The 17,616-nt window shown below is 38.8% G+C and overlaps 1 protein-coding gene across 7 annotated transcripts in view; it reads right to left on the reverse strand.

The window, feature by feature from the left end:
• Positions 1-4,347: 4,347 nt before the first annotated feature.
• Positions 4,348-17,616, reverse strand: part of LOC105027987 (adhesion G-protein coupled receptor G7) — a 46,944-nt gene continuing 33,675 nt past the window's right edge. For 4 of the 7 annotated variants that reach the window (XM_010900397.4, XM_029116548.2, XM_029116552.2 and 1 more), the window contains 8 exons: positions 11,659-11,828; positions 10,887-11,039; positions 10,688-10,800; positions 7,234-7,565; positions 5,579-5,660; positions 5,048-5,206; positions 4,740-4,899; positions 4,348-4,633 (listed from right to left, as the gene is read on the reverse strand). In XM_010900397.4, the coding sequence (XP_010898699.3) occupies positions 4,406-4,633; positions 4,740-4,899; positions 5,048-5,206; positions 5,579-5,660; positions 7,234-7,565; positions 10,688-10,800; positions 10,887-11,039; positions 11,659-11,828 (1,397 nt within the window). In that variant the 3' untranslated portion in view covers positions 4,348-4,405. Of the gene's footprint in view, positions 4,634-4,739; positions 4,900-5,047; positions 5,207-5,578; positions 5,661-7,233; positions 7,566-9,479; positions 9,537-10,687; positions 10,801-10,886; positions 11,040-11,658; positions 11,829-17,616 lie in introns of those variants that run through there. The other 3 variants (XM_020042248.3, XM_029116550.2, XM_029116551.2) reach the window with 3 other exon arrangements.

The following is a 17,616-nucleotide window of genomic DNA, read 5'->3' on the forward strand; positions in this document are numbered from 1 at the left end:
TGGAATATTATAAAAGGCAATGTTTGCTATTACAGAAAGCATTATGGATATGTAAGTTAGGTATGTTGAAGACAGGAACCTTCATTGCAAAAGCTAAAATACACACTGCAATTAACAGAGTGACTGTCTGAGGACGGCTTTCATGTTATTCCATTTCCGGTACAGTGATATCAAGGGGGAAGGACTGTTTTTTACTTTCAAGTGATTGTGGGACTAAGTTTCATTAAATTACTTTTATGGTTCAGTTCCTATTGAAATATTAGAAAATCTTTGAGATTCAAGCAATTTGAAAAGAACCACTGGGCCACTATGAACTCACAAGTGTTTTGGATGTGATAATGTTGACTTTTATTATAGAAACATTTAAATTGTCTGATCTGCCGCTGCACAGCCCAAACACAGGAAAAACAAGCACATGACTGCCACCTACTGGTCTCTGGCAGGTGAATCTGTCTGGGCTGGATTGAGAAACAACTTTGAGGTCCCTGTATAATCACTCATGTTCAGCAATCAAATTAATGTGCCTGTTAACTCACCACATCAATCATAGTGATGTTCAAATCATTACCAAAGTCAAGACAATGCTGGAGTGTCTTTTGGACAAGTCTGCAAAAGCCCTTGATTGGCCAAGCCAAAGCCCGGAATGGAACCCCACTGAACATCTGTAGTGGAGATTGCAGTTCACTGACGATCCTCATCCAGACCTATAGAGCTTTAGAGGATCTATAACAACACGGATCTAAACATTTGTTTTTGCTTTGTCATTACTGGGTATTGTGTGTAGATTGACATTAAATATGTAATCAATTACAAAATGTACAAGTCTAGAACACAACAAAGTTTGGAAAAAAGTTTCAGAATATTTTCAATAAATCTGCAGTAATTTCAAAAAAAAAAAATTGCTTTATCATTATGGAGTATTGTGTGTAAATTGATGACAGTAAAAAACAGTCCGTTTTTAATCAGTTATAAATTGTGTAAAATAACATAAAAGGAACTAAAGAGGTACAGGTTTTGGAACCCTCTTAGAAAATCTCAGAAACTGAAAAGGGGGTTATGCTAGGAACAGCATTTATCAAAATAACAATGCACGTTTATGCTAATACTGTGATGGTGATTATTACACTTAAAAGTATTGAAATAACAGAGGATTGCAAAATGTGGTTAACCGCCACTTTAATGATTTCAGTAATGGACTAGTGACTTAAATAATCTTGGCTATTCCACATAATAATTGTTTATTGATCATTTAAACTGTCTAGGATTTCCCCTTTGCATGTTCTAAGGTTTTACCTGCTCTGTACATTTATCATTATATGGTATTACTCACTATTTGCAAAAAGTATTCATTTTCTAGGATTGTTTAGTTACCCAGGAAAAGGTCAGGTTCACAGAATGCACAGAGTAGACCCTGTCCTTGTTGAATATAACAAATTGCCCTATGACAAACCCATGCCTACAGATCCATCTATGTGGTCGGAGGGCCATGTCAACTCACCTGGGATGTATGTCGACAGGGTTGCCAGGTGGAGACGATGCTGGACAGGAACACCATAACCCTTGCCTGACTAACTGTGGTGCCTCCGGGTCATCATCCCGAGGACATCCTTCCCCTCACCAGTGTCCACAGCCATTTTCATCGGGTACCAGTAACAATCACGGGAGCCCAGGACACACTTACCCATAAAGTTCTGTATATGAAAATATACCAGCTATAATACGGTTTTCAGTACTATCTCATTGCTTCAGAGAAAATCACAAATAGCATGCAATCTTTAAAAGTACTAGTGATTATTGAACATTGAGTACTTCAATATAACAGCTAGATAAACTGCCCCTCTGTGAGGTGTGAGGGTAGTGAGTGCATAAAGGAGATGCAAAAAATTTAAACAAAACAAGGAATCAATGGTTGGTCTCTTTCTTTTTTGACTTGTCAAGCAATAACGCTGTACCATACAGTCAAACAAAATGGACACAATAACCTGTGAGGTGTAGGTGAAAACAAGGCACTCAAAAAGACAACATAATGACTAACAACATAACTGTAACGAGGACACGCATGGAGGACGCGCGCCACCCCTCCCGACATGGTGTTCGGCGCGCGTCATCGCCGGCCTTCTAGCCACGCCGCTCCTCCTCCCACGGCACTGTCCTGTCTTGTTATTGCACACACCTGGTGTCCATTCCCTCATTAGATCGCATATATAAGTTCCTGTATTTCTGGCTGTCTTTGTGTGGTATTGTTCTATGTGCGGTGTACGTTTGTATCTGAGCTGTCTGCACGCTTGTTTTGCGCCTGTGCGCCTGAGAGTTACGCGTGCTTTTGTTAATATATCTATTGCTAATTGAACTACCTCCCTGCGTTGGCTCCTTATTTCACGCACCTACACCGGTTACAATAACATAATATCCTTTTATTTTAATTTTTTTACATTGTATACTTGCTAAATATACTGCCCCTCTAGAGCCAGTGAGCAGGCTAATTTAATTCAGTTGCAAAATCAGGCAACCAAAAACACAGTTTAGCTAATATGTCATCTTATAGGTTATAGATAGACAGTATATATCTTCTCAGTGTTTAAAATTTAAAAGGTGTTTCAAGCTCCTTACAAAATAAAACTAACCAGCAAAGCACATTAGCTAACATACATTTTATTCTAGTGAAATAATTGAATTGTATTTTACTTATAAGTTTTTCATTTAAATATAAATGTCAGGATACTCTCAGTCTAAAGCCACTTGAAATTTAAATACAGTTGTCCGACAAAGAGTACTCAAACATGCTCTAAAATACCAGATGCATATAAATATGTACAACTACAGTGGGGAGAACAAGTATTTGATACACTGCTGCTTTTGCAGGTTTTCCTACTTACAAAGCATGTAGAGGTCTGTAATTTTTATCATAGGAAAACGTCAACTGCGAGACACGGAATCTAAAACAAAAATCCAGAAAATCACATTATATGATTTTTAAATAATTGATTTGCATTTTATTGCATGACACAAGTATTTGATCACCTACCAACCAGTAAGAATTGCGGCTCTCACAGACCTGTTAGTTTTTCTTTAAGAAGCCCTCCTGTTCTCCACTCATTACCTTTATTAACTGCACCTGTTTGAACTGGTTACCTGTATAAAAGACACCTGTCCACACACTCAAACAGACTCCAACCTTTCCACAATGGCCAAGACCGGAGAGCTGTGTAAGGACATCAGGGATAAAATTGTAGACCTGCACAAGGCTGGTATGGGCTACAGGACAAAAGGCAAGCAGCTTGGTGAGAAGGCAACAACTGTTGGCGCAATTCTAAGAAAATGGAAGAAGTTCAAGATGACGGTCAATCTCCCTCGGTCTGGGGCTCCATGCAAGATCTCACCTCGTGGGGCATCAATGATCATGGGGAAGGTGAGGGATCAGCCCAGAACTACACAGCAGGACCTGGTCAATGACTTGAAGAGAGCTGGGACCACAGTCTCAAAGAAAACCATTAGTAACACACTACATTACATGGATTAAAATCCTGCAGCGCACGCAAGGTCCACCTGCTCAAGCCAGCGCATGTCCAGGCCCGTCTGAAGTTTGCCAATGACCGTCTGGTGATCCAGAAGAGGAATGGGAGAAGTCATGTGGTCTGATGAGACAAAAATAGAGTTTTTTGGTCTAAATTCCACTCGCTGTGTTTGGAGGAAGAAGAAGGATGAGTACAAGTCATTCTTTGGGGATGCTTTTCTACAAAGGGGACAGGATGACTGCACCATATTGAGGGGAGGATGGATGGGGCCATGTATCGCGAGATCTTGGCCAACAACCTCCTTCCATCAGTAAAAGCATTGAAGATGGGTCGTGGCTGGATCTTACAGCATGACAACGACCGAAACACACAGACAGGGCAACTAAGGAGTGGCTCCGTAAGAAGCATCTCAAGGTCCTGGAGTGGGCGAGCAAGTCTCCAGACGTGAACCCAATAGAAAATCTTTTAAGGGAGCTGAAAGTCCGTATTGCCCAGCGACAGCCCCGAAACCTGAAGGATCTGGAGATGGTCTGTATGGAGGAGTGGGCCAAAATCCCTGCTGCAGTGTGTGCAAACCTGGTCAAAAACTACAGGAAACGTATGATCTCTGTAATTGCAAACAAAGGTTTCTGGATTTTTGTTTAGGATTACGTCACTCACAGTTGAAGTGTACCAATGATAAAAATTAACAGACATACATGCTTTGTAAGTGGGGAAAACCTGCAAAATCGGCAGTGTATCAAATACTTGTTGTCCCCACTGTATGTGCATAGCCCAAAACATTATTAGATAACATATTTATAGTAAATACTGATTAAAAAGGGTCTTAATAGTACAATGGTACACAACATGTTTTACAACATATGTTACATTTGTAGCACATCCACTAGTTAGCTTCTTGATAAAGTCCGCAAAGACAAAGAAGTTGAAATTGCAGTTGACAGACCATTGTCCAGCTCTGTGTAAGATTCTACTTCTTCACTTTGCTTGCCCTGCCTTAGAATGTACTTCTTGCTGTGAAGTGGGATGTCAACACTAGACACAGCTTTCAAACCACTTGAAATCTTTCTCTTAACAATTGCAGTTCTTGCTGTGAACAAAATGAAAATCTGCAAGCCCTGTGGATTGAAAGTAAAAATAACTAGTTAGGTGTCACTTCTTACATGCATCACTCTACTAAAAGATCTGTTTTCTCCCATGCTATATTATACATGTCTTTATTACCTGAGTGGTGGTGAGAATACAGAAGATGATGTTGAGTACAGTATATGTGGTCTTGTCATGGGTGATGAGCAAAAGGTAGCCCAGGATCCAGGAGAGACTAAGCACCACAGCCAGAGAAAAGCTACGGAGGATTTTTTTCGTCATTGAATCATGTCTTGTACTGGAAAATATGAACAACATGCTAAGAACCACAGACTGTTATTCTCCCCTGTGATGTTATATTGGTCAGATTTAGTAGCAAGAAATTTAATCCGTACTGATATTACGAGTTTGATTTTGGACTTGAAAATGCCACATCAATCTATTACCTGTTTAAATTTGGGTCTGTCTTGCTTGTTGCAACTGCAAAATGCATCAACATCAGTGTGTTTACGATTAGCATACATGCTACAGGGATCAAGAACCCCCAAAATAGTGGTTGTTTGAAGTCAAAGTTTCTGTAGAAATCAAGGGCAGCAAGCCAGCAGCTGATAAATAAAAAAAGGGTTATTAAGAAACGAAGAATCAGTGACATAAACATACCTGATATGTAAATAAAGTGACAAAGTAAACTTGGCAGGTGGCATTTAAGGTGGCACAACCCATTTAAAGTGAGTAGGATGGTAGTACAGACCAACAAAGATATTCATTGATCCTATTATAAAATATACACACAAAAACAAGTACTTTACAGCACAGCATAGTACAAAATAGCAGTAGTAATAGTAGCGGTAGCATTAGTAACAGCAGTAGTGGAGGAAGTAGTTATTGTTTCAGTAGTAGTGGTGGTGGTAGTAGTAAATTTACAGTAGCTAAAAAAACTGTTAAGTACATTATAAAATATTATAATATAGACTCACAATTCCTCTTGCCTGTAACCCAGTGGATTATCCGGTCTGTAGCTGATTCCTAAACTGAGGGCAACTACAATTGCAGGTAGTCCTAAATGGCACAGGATGATTTTATTGCCTAATAGATTCAAGTCATATTTTCAGGCAAATTAGAGCATATATAATTCATCATTATTTTTTGTTGATTGCCCCAAAAAATAATTGATTGATGCAAGTAATTATTCAGTTTCCCTTAAAAAAATAGAATGTGCTAAAGAACTAACAAATTACTGGTAATCTTAACAGTTAGTAGTCCTTAACTCTTCTAGACAAGCTGGAAAATTGGGTAGGACTCTCCAGGACAGTCCTTAATTGGTTCAGATTTTATTTAGATGGCTACTTTGTTACCATTGGCAATAGTAAGATAGTTACTTTGTTACCATTGGCAATCATGAATCTGGTGTCTAGGACATGCAGAGTTCCCCAGGGATCAGTTCTCAGACCATTTCTGGTCAATCTCTATATGCTAGCTCTGGGCCAAATTCTACAGAATAACAACATTAACTACCACAGCTATGCAGATGATACACAAATAATTATATGGCTCTAGAACCGTATGACAACAGCTCAATAGACTCTCTGTGTCACTGTATAGAGCACATAAATACCTGGATGAACCAAAATTGTCTACAAATAAACCAAGATAAAACAGAGATTAGTGTGTTTGGAAACAAAAATAAGAGTATTAGTAAAGACCTGGATCCTCGGACCCTAAAAACCAGGGAACAAGTGCATAATCTTGATGTTGATTGTAGTTGATTGTTTTCATTCTAGTATTTGTTTTTATTCTATTGTATTTTTATATTTCTCTTTTTCTTTGTAAAGCACATTGAATTGATTCTGTGTCACAACTGCTTGTAGACAGAAGACATGGAGCAGACTGAGTGAATTAGTAAATATACTTTAATTCCCTCTTTCTTTAACATAGAAAAACACAAGGAAACTTAGGTGAGTAAAAACCATGAACTGAGGTGCCAAACTGAACACAAACAATGCACCACAAACTGAGGAAAATACAGGCAACTGAAAAAGGAATGCTGCCTCCAACTGGGGACACTCAAAAAGGGAGCACAGAGATGCCATGAGGCACCTCTGTGGTCAAGCTCTGACTGTGGTCCCCTGGTGCATAGAGATGCTTAGAGGACCCCAGGCAGGACCTGACACTATGTATGAACAGTATTATAAAAATAAACTTGCTTGCCTAACTACTAACAGTTAATTTTAACTGTTAGTTAGTCCTTAACTGTTAAAAATGTTTCTAAGAAATACAACCCATCATTATGAAATAAATTTGCTTTTTATAATAATCTACTACTTGATCAACATGAATTTGTTAGATTTATGTTGTTTTTTATTTTGTATTCATGGAATTACTTACTCTGTATTTTAATATAATTACTTAACAGAATTACATATTTTTTTACCCTTCTCTAACCAATGCTGTAAGACATAATGAATGTCACAAGACATAATGAATGTCACAAGACATAATGAATGTCACAAGACATAATGAATGTCACAAGAATGTCACTCTGCAAGTTGAAGTTATATTTTCAGACAAACACGTGCAGAAAATGAAACCAGAGCTCAGTCCAAAAAAATTATATACATGATTTTTCTCTTACCCCATCCGATGACCATGGTGTAGGCTGTAAAGTGTTGCGGGGTGAAGGCCAGGACGTTTCTGACCATGAGGAAGATATGTGTGGCGTACAGCGTGCTCCAGGTGAACGTCCCCAGTAGGAAAAACTGCAGTAGGGCTGTGACTGCAGTACAGGGCCCTGTATCAGGCTCTGTGTGCATGTCTGAAGGGGGGATAGTGTTGCTCTCCTTTATTTTGGGTTTCTCAAGCTGTTGGTTGGAGTTTTCTACTGCCAACATGAAGAGGAGGGTGGAGATCAGGAGCGATGTGCAGAGGTTCACTAAGAGGAGTGTCGGGAGGGTTTTACGTAATTTTCTAGGAATAGGTGAAAGACAAGAATGTGTCGGTTATGAACATAATGTAAAGTCATGCTCCTAATTGTACATTTACATTTCTCCTCACAGTGTCCTGATTTCTCACGGTCCTGATAAGAATTTGTAGTCATGACAGACTATATATCATCACATTCAAGTAGACTATCTGACCTCCATCTCAATATGTTTAGTCACAATACTAATTCACTTAAACCCAAACCAAGGCATTTCAGACTCCACCACTTACCCAACCAACATTTGTTAACCACCAAACCGGGAATCTAACTTTAACCCTCCATAGTACCTTTGATGAAGCAAATGTTATTCATTTAATCTTTATTTTATCAAGGACAGTTTGATGTCTCTCTAGAATCTCTAGTACTTGTATGAGGTGACTTGCTAAAGGTCCACACCTGAAGCTGTAGTCATTACACCAGAGGTCAGACAAGATGTCACACTACTGGAAACATGAATTAATCTGCCACAAGAAGCAAGCTTTAACAAGTTTCCAGAAAATGTGAAAGGAAATGGTGTTGCGTTTTTTTTTAAAGATTGTGAAGATGTTTATTTTAATATTTTTAATATTTTGTGTGCAAATCTAATAAAGAAACAGCATTCCCTTGAGTGTAGTTCACTTCAATGCCTTTACTTAAGCAGTGATGAATTTACTAGCTTCTTAAACCATAGTATGATGATAAATACAAAACAAATGACAGACTTTTTCAAAATATACATATTTTTCCAAAACTCAGTTGTTCAGAGTCAACAAAGAACTGCCAGGACCATGGATCCATTTATACACTTAAAAAAAAATACATAATCAAAGAAAATGTCTGACCATGAAAATGTCTCTAGACCTTCCATTGTCAGTTAATGTTTACTTTAAACAGTAAGGAAAATGACCAAGGAAAAGGGATGACATACATCACCTTTTAAAGCATGCTCTGCAATCCACAAGTGCACACATTCATAACCTAGAAATCAAGTAAAGATGCGGTGTAGAAGTCGATAGGACTAACCAAGCAATGGAAAGATCATGGCACCATGTGGGGGAAACATGGATCTCCTGCTAATTTAGCCGACATTTAGACTACATTGTATGTGTATTTCACACTTTATTGAGGTACAACTAGTATTTTGCAGGTGTACATGTCAACCCCATTGTTCATGTCATCGTCAATAATCCACTGTATCACCGCACAAAAAATTGCTTCTACTACACCCACTGATTCCTTTATGCTTGCTATGCTAACAGCAGATTCATATTGTTTGTAGCCACTAGCCATCCATCTTCTCATTCTGAAAAGGACCAGTTTTGGTTCATTTTAAGCAAAAAGCAGTGTTCTGTTCTCTTCACCCCCCAAGACACCTGTTCCAATTTACAATACACTCACCTAAAGGAGTATTAGGAACACCTGTTAAATTTCTCATTAATGCAATTATCTAATCAACCAATCACATGGCAGTTGCTTCAATGCATTTAGGGGTGTGGTCCTGGTCAAGAAAATCTCCAAACTGAATGTCAGAATGGGAAAGAAAGGTGATTTAAGCAATTTTGAGCGTGGCATGGTTGTTGGTGCCAGACGGGCCGGTTTGAGTATTTCACAATCCGCTCAGTTACTGGGATTTTCATGCACAACCATTTCTAGGGTTTACAAAGAATGGTGTGAAAAGGGAAAAACATCCAGTATGTGGCAGTCCTGTCGGCAAAAATGCCTTGTTGATGCTTGAGGTCAGAGGAGAATGGGCCGACTGATTCAAGCTGATAGAAGAGCAACTTTGACTGAAATAACCACTCGTTACAACCGAGGTATGCAGCAAAGCATTTGTGAAGCCACAACACACACAACCTTGAGGCGGATGGGCTACAACAGCAGAAGATAGGAAAAAGAGGCTACAATTTGCACAAGCTCACCAAAATTGGACAGTTGAAGACTGGAAGAATGTTGCCTGGTCTGATGAGTCTCGATTTCTGTTGAGACATTCAGATGGTAGAGTCAGAATTTGAAGTAAACAGAATGAGAACATGGATCCATCATGCCTTGTTACCACTGTGCAGGCTGGTGGTGGTGGTGTAATGGTGTGGGGGAGGTTTTCTTGGCACACTTTAAGCCCCTTAGAGCCAATTGGGCATTGTTTAAATACCACGGCCTACCTGACCATTGTTTCTGACCATGTCCATCCCTTTATGACCACCATGTACCCATCCTCTGATGGCTACTTCCAGCAGGATAACGCACCATGTCACAAAGCTCAAATCATTTCAAATTGGTTTCTTGAACATGGCAATGAGCTCACTGTACTGAAATGGCCCCCACAGTCACCAGATCTCAACCCAATAGAGCATCTTTGGAATGTGGTGGAACGGAAGCTTCGTGCCCTGGATGTGGATCCCACAAATCTCCATCAACTGCAAGATGCTATCCTATCAATATGGGCCAACATTTCTAAAGAATGCTTTCAGCACCTTGCTGAATCAATGCCACGTAGAATTAAGGCAGTTCTGAAGGCGAAAGGGGGTCAAACACAGTATTAGTATGGTGTTCCTAATAATCCTTCAGGTGAGTGTATGTTCTGTTTATGTACTACACAAATTCATATGCTATATAAACCAATATAACACAATGCATGTAACATGACTGTTCACTGTACACTCTCTGTTTTGCTCTCACACAAAACACACCTCTCTCACATACAGTAAACACATCCAAAGAACATTAGAAGAGTACATGACCATTAAGTTCTGTTTGTTAGTCAAGATGAGATTAGCAGAGAGTCAAAAATACTAAGGAGTCAATGTAAGTTAGTTTTTCATAGCATTCAAAAATTGGCGTTCAAAAATACTTATGGCATGCAATAAAAGGCAAATTAATTATTTAAAAATCATACATTGTGATTTTCTGGATTTTTGTTTTAGATTCCGTGTCTCACAGCTAAAGTGTACCTATGATAAAAAATTACAGACCTCTACATGCTTTGTAATTAGGAAAACCTGCAAAATCAGCAGTGTATCAAATACTTGTTGTCCCCACTGTATCCCACTTATCTAGTCCAATTTGGATTCGATAAATGGCTTCTGTACATGAGGTGCACAGAATATTTTGAATTGAAGCTAGATCTTACCTGGTTACGATCTGGAATATTATTGTTAAACCCAACCCTATGACAGACATTGAGCATCCCAGTTTGGTGATCCAGTTTAGTGATTCAGAATACAGAAAATCCCTCCTGAACGTCTGTAAAGAAAAGCATAAATACATTTAATATTTGACGGTAGTTCATAGAACCATGGCAAACCAGAGTGGAAAAGCTTGCTACTCACCATGAGTATAGCAAAGTTTGTGGTGTGGTTACAGAGACATTGCAGGCCGTCTTTAGAGTGGTTGACTTTGGAGCAGCCATATGTGCTCCAGTCGTTCAGCGTGTAGTTCCACGACACACAGGCAAAGTCATAGAAGGAGGCATTGGGGACCGTCTGAGAGAGGAGAACAGGAACAAACTCACAGAAAAGCCTTCAACCAAACATACATTTATAGTTTCTCATGAGAGAAATGTCATGAATTTAGTTGTAAAAAAACAGGTCATTGAAACGTTTTGGATAGAACAGCTTATTTAAAAAACTAAATAACACAGATGAATTAGCATCAATGGATAAATTCCCATCAATGGATAAATTTGTTGCATTACAAAGAAAGATTGGAATTAATGTAATAGATTTTTTTTTGGCAACAATCTCCACAAAATATTTGGTCCATTGTCCATTGGGAACTATTCAATAGTTAAATATCCATCAGCATTGACATTGCAGAATACTTTATGTAAATCGATCACAAAAAAAGAACAATTAAAAACAATTTCAACGTCACATTTTATTCAACACAATAAACATTTGAAAATGTCCAACTGGGTGAATACAAATGCAGTCCATTGTGTACCCTTCAAACAAAAAGGATAAACAAAAAGGATAAATTAGGACATCCTGGTACATCAGGAAGTTTGTCATGGTTTCCGGGATGTCCTTAAAATGTCCCCTGTTTTCTGGCTGTACAATATGTCTATTGATTGGTAAAATGACTGTCCAAAAGAGCACTTACAGTAGGCTTGAAGGACATCTCAACATCCAGTCCAGGCATGTTTCCAAAGTTAGCAGAAAGGATCCTTCTGCTAGTCCCCAAAGAAGATTGGAATGCCCTGGACTTGAAGAAATGATCATTTTGGTATAGCACAAAACCAACGGAGTGGTTTGCATCTTCCCGACTTAATACTGAGGTAGAGAGAAAAAGTGTAAAGAAAGAGAGGAGAAATTGTTTTTCAAATCATGGATCTAAGCACAAGTACAGTATGCTTGGCAATGTCTTCCATCTGTGGCACTTACGTTTACAGTGCTGAAATATGTGGATAATTTCAAGGAGTTAAAGAAAGCAACAGCAAAATAAGATAGTATCTTATGGGTAAGTAATAACTTTGTACTTACCCATTAATATATAATTTGTTTGCAGTGACTTAAGTACAAAGGCAACATGCCGAATGTTCATAGAAACAACAGTGCAATAATAAAAAAAACATCTAAGAACATGTTTTAATGTTTTTTCCCCCTTTATTTAAACAGGTCGTCTCATTGAGATTCAGACACATTTTCCAACCAAGATCACACTGTGATAAACAGTGATACATTTTCATGGTTGTTGTTTAGGAACATCAATTCCTTACTGAAGAACTATCAATATAGAACTTAGAAGTTTTTGTAGATTGACTGTATATTCAAGGGAAATGTTTGGTGAAACTACATTTACATAGATATTCTTCACTGCATTTGAGCAAAATTCTTGAAATTATCTCTGATAATTTTTAGTTTGGGTGGCAAATCTAATCTCCCTCTGCCTTGTTCTTTTAGTTAACTGTGCCCAATATTTTCTCAGCCCTGTGTTCCTTTAGCTACTGACATTGCACTAACATTACATAGGCCCCCAGGGAACATTTAATTGAAGATGAAAGAAACATTGGCAAAGGGAACATTTATATATACTGGTGCTGGTCATATAATTAGAAAATCATCAAAAAGTTGATTTATGTCAGTAATTCCATTGAAAAAGTGAAACTTGTATATTATATTCATTCATTACACACAGACTGATACATTTCAAATGTTTATTTCTTTTAATTGTGATAATTATATCTGACAACTAATGAAAATCCCAAATTCACTGTCTCCGAAAATTTGAATATTACTTAAGACCAAGCGTGCCGCACAAGCCCTGAAAAGTGAAGCCAAAACGTCTCGATCGCCCCCTGGTGAGTGGTCCCAGTATAGGTCATAAACCCCGCCCTCCCCATGTTATTCAATGGGACGCGAGACCAACTAAACAATTAAATTACCCTTCAAATATATTTTTTCCGAAGCTGGTTTCTGTCATTTACTGTAGGTTGTATCACGCTAATGTAAATTCAAGAGTTTGTTTTTAAAATAAGTTTGTTTTTAGTTAGTTATTTAATGCTCTAAAAATGGTGGTATGACGTCGTGATTCACAGCTGTGATTGACAGCTATCTGAGCCGAGGAGCCACTGAATCTTCGGAGGACTGAGGAGATTGGAACTTTACATTTAATCTCTAAATTTCTATAATTGATATAATTTCACAAGGACATAATGGGTTGTTCTGCAGTACATTGTGCTAACCGATCTGGCATTTCCAATCGATCTTTGAATTTTTTTCGGTAAGTTAAATTTATAAGCTATTTAATTAGTAAATAAATGTAATGGGCTAGCTAACGTTAGCTAAAAGACAACAAGCCTCGTTATTAGCCATGTTAATAGCTAGCAGGTGATCGTTAGCTAGAAGTTACCAATTATTTTTGTATTAGGCCTATTCTAAATTAAGGTTAAACATGATGTAAGTTAGGCTATAACATATCGTCTAGGTTTAACAAGCAAAGGTTGTACTGTACTTGGACTTGCGATTGATTACGGTATGCGCATTCTGCGAGGGAGAGTGAGGGCGGGGCACAGGGGTGGGGCCGTTGATTTCGCGGCTTTACGGCTTTACTTCCTTCTCGCTACTGCGCATAACTACTGCGCAGAACTGGTCCCAAGATCGCTATCTGCGCAGACGCAAGTCCAAGATGTCAGAGCCGTATCAGGACACTGGTGGCTTCATTTTTCACCAATGGAAAAGAGCGAAAGGGCGTCGTCCATTATTTTTACAGTCTATGCTTTAAATATTTTTTGAAATGTTGGCCAACTGAAAAGTATGAACATGAAAAGTATGAGCATGTACAGAACTCAATACTTAGTTGGGGCTCCTTTTGCCTGAATTACTGCAGCAATGCGGCGTGGCATGGAGTCGATCAGTCTGTGGCACTGCTCAGGTGTTATGAGAGCCCAGGTTGCTCTGATAGTGGCCTTCAGCTCGTCTGCATTGTTGGGTCTGGCGTATCGCATCTTCCTCTTTACTAACCCCATAGATTTTCTATAGGGTTAAGGTCAGGCGAGTTTGTTGGGCAATAAAGAACAGGGATACCATGGTCCTTAAACCAGGTACTGGTAGCTTTGTCACTGTGTGCAGGTGCCAAGTCCTGTTGGAAAATGAAATCTGCATCTCCATTGAGTTGGTCAGCAGCAGGAAGCATGAAGTGCTCTAAAACTTCCTGGTAGACGGTTGCGTTGACCTTGGACCTCAGAAAACACAGTGGACCGACACCAGCAGAAAACTTTACACTTGACTTCAAGCAACGTGGATTCTGTGCCTCTCCTCTCTTCCTCCAGACTCTGGGACCTTGATTTCCAAAGGAAATGCAAAATGTACATTCATCAGAGAACATAGCTTTGGACCATTCAGCAGCAGTCCAGTCCTTTTTGTCTTTAGCCCAGGCGAGACGCTTCTGACACTGTGTCTTGTTCAAGAGTGGCTTGACACAAGGAATGCGACAGCTGAAACCCATGTCTTGCATACGTCTGTGCGTGGTGGTTCTTGAAGCACTGACTCCAGCTGCAGTCCACTCTTTGTGAATCTCCACCACATTTTGGAATGGGTTTTGTTTCACAATCTTCTCCAGGGTGCGGTTATCCCTATTGCTTGTACACTTTTTTCAACCACATATTTTCCTTCCCTTCAACTCTCTATTATTGTGCTTGGACACAGAGCTCTGTGAACAGCCAGCCTCTTTAGCAATGACCTTTTGTGTCTTGCCCTCCTTGTGCAATTTGTCAAAGGTCGTCTTTTGGACAACTGTCAAGTCAGCAGTCCATTTAAAGGCCTTTGCAGGTTTTTTGAGTTAATTAGCTGATTCGAGTGTGGCACCAGGTTTCTTCAATATTGAACCTATTCACATTATTCAAATTTTCTGAGATACTGAATTTGGGGTTTTCATTAGTTGTCAGTTATAATCATAACAACTAAAAGAAATAAACACTCAAAATATATCAGTCTGTGTGGAATGAATGTATACATTATACAAGTTTCACTTTTTGAATGGAATTCCTGAAATAAATCAACCTTTTGATTATATTCTAATTATATGATGAGCACCTGTACTGTATATGTACTGTTAAACTATTAAAATAACTAATTGCAATTTATTGCATAATCTAATTAATCAAAATATTAGAATGTGTTCAAATTTGGGCTAAAGTACACACTTTTTTTTCAGTTTAAAGAATAAGCATTATGTTAAAGAAATACTGTGCATTATTGTAAACTGTTGACAGTGCTTGACTTGGCTGTCTGTTTTGAAATCAGTCAATTAGACAAGGGTGTCACAGCCCTAAAATCTTGGCCCACAAATTGCCACAATAACTCCAAGTTTAACCGCTGCATAGTCGAGAGCATTCTGACTAACTGTGCCACAGTGTGGTTCAGTAGATGCTCCCTGGCCGACCGGAAGGCCCAACGGGTGGTGAAAACCACCCAGCACATCACTGGTGCCCAGCTTCCAGCCATCGCAGACCTCCAGTGCAAGCGGTGTCTGCTTAGGGCACACGACATAATCAAGGACCCTTGTATATAAGGTAGCTGGTCTCTGATCCCATTGTTTTACCATCTTCACCATCATGATGTTGATCAAGGCTCCAAATACAATAACTACTATTTTAGGCTACTGTAAAAAATAAAAAGAATTATCATCCCCATTTATCTGAAGAGCTGATGACTGTACAGGGCATTTACACACTAAAGCTTTTCAAGATAATTGTCTTTTAATGGGGTTCAGTGTGAGGCCTGAGAACTCTAGTTTTCCTGATTATTCGTTCACCACAACCAAATAATGTCTTTATTAAATGCTTAATTTGCAAGCTGACAGTAACAAAGATAAAAAGCTGCCCAAACTTAATTTCAGTGTGTATTCACCCCCATGGACTTTATACATTTTATTGTGTTACAACATGAAATCAAAATTGATTTGATCAGGAGATGTTGGTACTGATTAACACAAAATGTCCATGATGTCAAAATGAAAAATACAATCTACATATTGTCCTAAATTAATTAATTACAAATATATAACTGAAAATCTGATGATTGCAAAAGACCTCTCCCCTTTGCTATGACCCACCAGAATGGGCGACCTCCCCCCTTTCCTATGACACACCAAAATTTGCTGTGGTGCAACCAATCATCTTTATGAAGCTTGGTGGTGGCAGCATCATGCTATGGGGATGAGTCTCTGCATTAGGGCCTGGAAATCGTGTGAAGGAAAAATAAAACAGTGAATATTCATCTTCCAGCAGCATAATGACCCTATACAAAAGACACACTGGAGTGGCTTAAAAGATTCCTCAAAAACATAACGTGTTGGCTTCATTTTCTTTTAATGCACATGTAGCTATAATGGCACAACACTGGAAAAGGCACCTATAATAGCCAGTCTTACTCAGCAATCTGCACAGCTCACGCTAAGTGGTGGAAAAACTGAAATCATGAATAGCAGCAATTTTTGCATTTACATGACGCACCTGTCTATGCCCAATCTGCTTACTCAAGTAGGTAACAGTGGCCTTCCTGTATTCACAATTTAGAGTCAAAGATGCTTGCTCTAGTCAACAAAAAAACATTTTGATGGTCTCCATGTGAGAGGCCTAATCGTCTGAATATACAACCAAGTCTAAAAAGGCAGTGCATTTCGGAACTCCAGACAAGACGACATTGACCAGACACTGAAATGTAGCAGCGGCATTTCTCATCCCAAAAGCCATAACTGAATACTGTGCGTTTTTACTTTTTCTATTATTTCATGGACAGGCTAAAACTCTAATATTGATATAACAAGCTTTACACACATCCTATGGTTACCCAAACATTTGGGGATTGATAGACATAAGTACAAGATCTGTGCAGCTATTTTAGTAAGTGGTTTCAAGAGCCGTTTCCAAGTGTCCCTTTACTTCAAATCTGTAAATTACATAATTCCACTGTTTGATGTACATCTGTAATGTTTTAAATGTTATTTGTTTAGTATAGAAACATGTTGTGTAAGCTAGTGAGGTCCTTTAAGAGTTATTTAACAACACAGACAGCTCAGTGCCAGCGGAATGTCAATATCAAATTTTTGGAGCTTGCCGCTTCTTTCTTGCCAATTCCGTTCCAGCAATCCCATTCCAGCCAATTGCCTTCTGTGAGGCAAGCCTTCCAGCCAATTGCCTTTTATGAGGCTGGCCTTTCTCATTGGCTTATTTTGTGAAAGCGCATTTTACCAGAATGATATATGAAGCATAAATACGCCATAGGGAGCTTACTGTAAGAAACTATCTTCTCAAGAAAAATCTTATCAATAGAAATATGATTAGCCTACAGGATGGGGAAAAAAATTCCAGCAACATCGTAGGCCTATAAGCTAAGGATATAGTAAGCGTCAAAACGCTACAGCCTGTAGCTGATCCAAAAACTGTCAGGACTAAATGGTTGTAAAACGTTAGGCTTTCAATGGGCATCTATAGGTACGCTTTTTCACCACAAATCGAATAAAACAGGCTACTGTTTCTTTTTTTACCGCCACGATCCGGTAAGTCCTAACTCTAAACCATATGGACCGCTACCAAACTGCTGATCCCCGCAACCCTAC

The sequence above is a fragment of the Esox lucius genome, chromosome 22 (genome assembly GCF_011004845.1).
Source record: "Esox lucius isolate fEsoLuc1 chromosome 22, fEsoLuc1.pri, whole genome shotgun sequence".
Classification (NCBI taxonomy): Eukaryota; Metazoa; Chordata; class Actinopteri; order Esociformes; family Esocidae; genus Esox; species Esox lucius.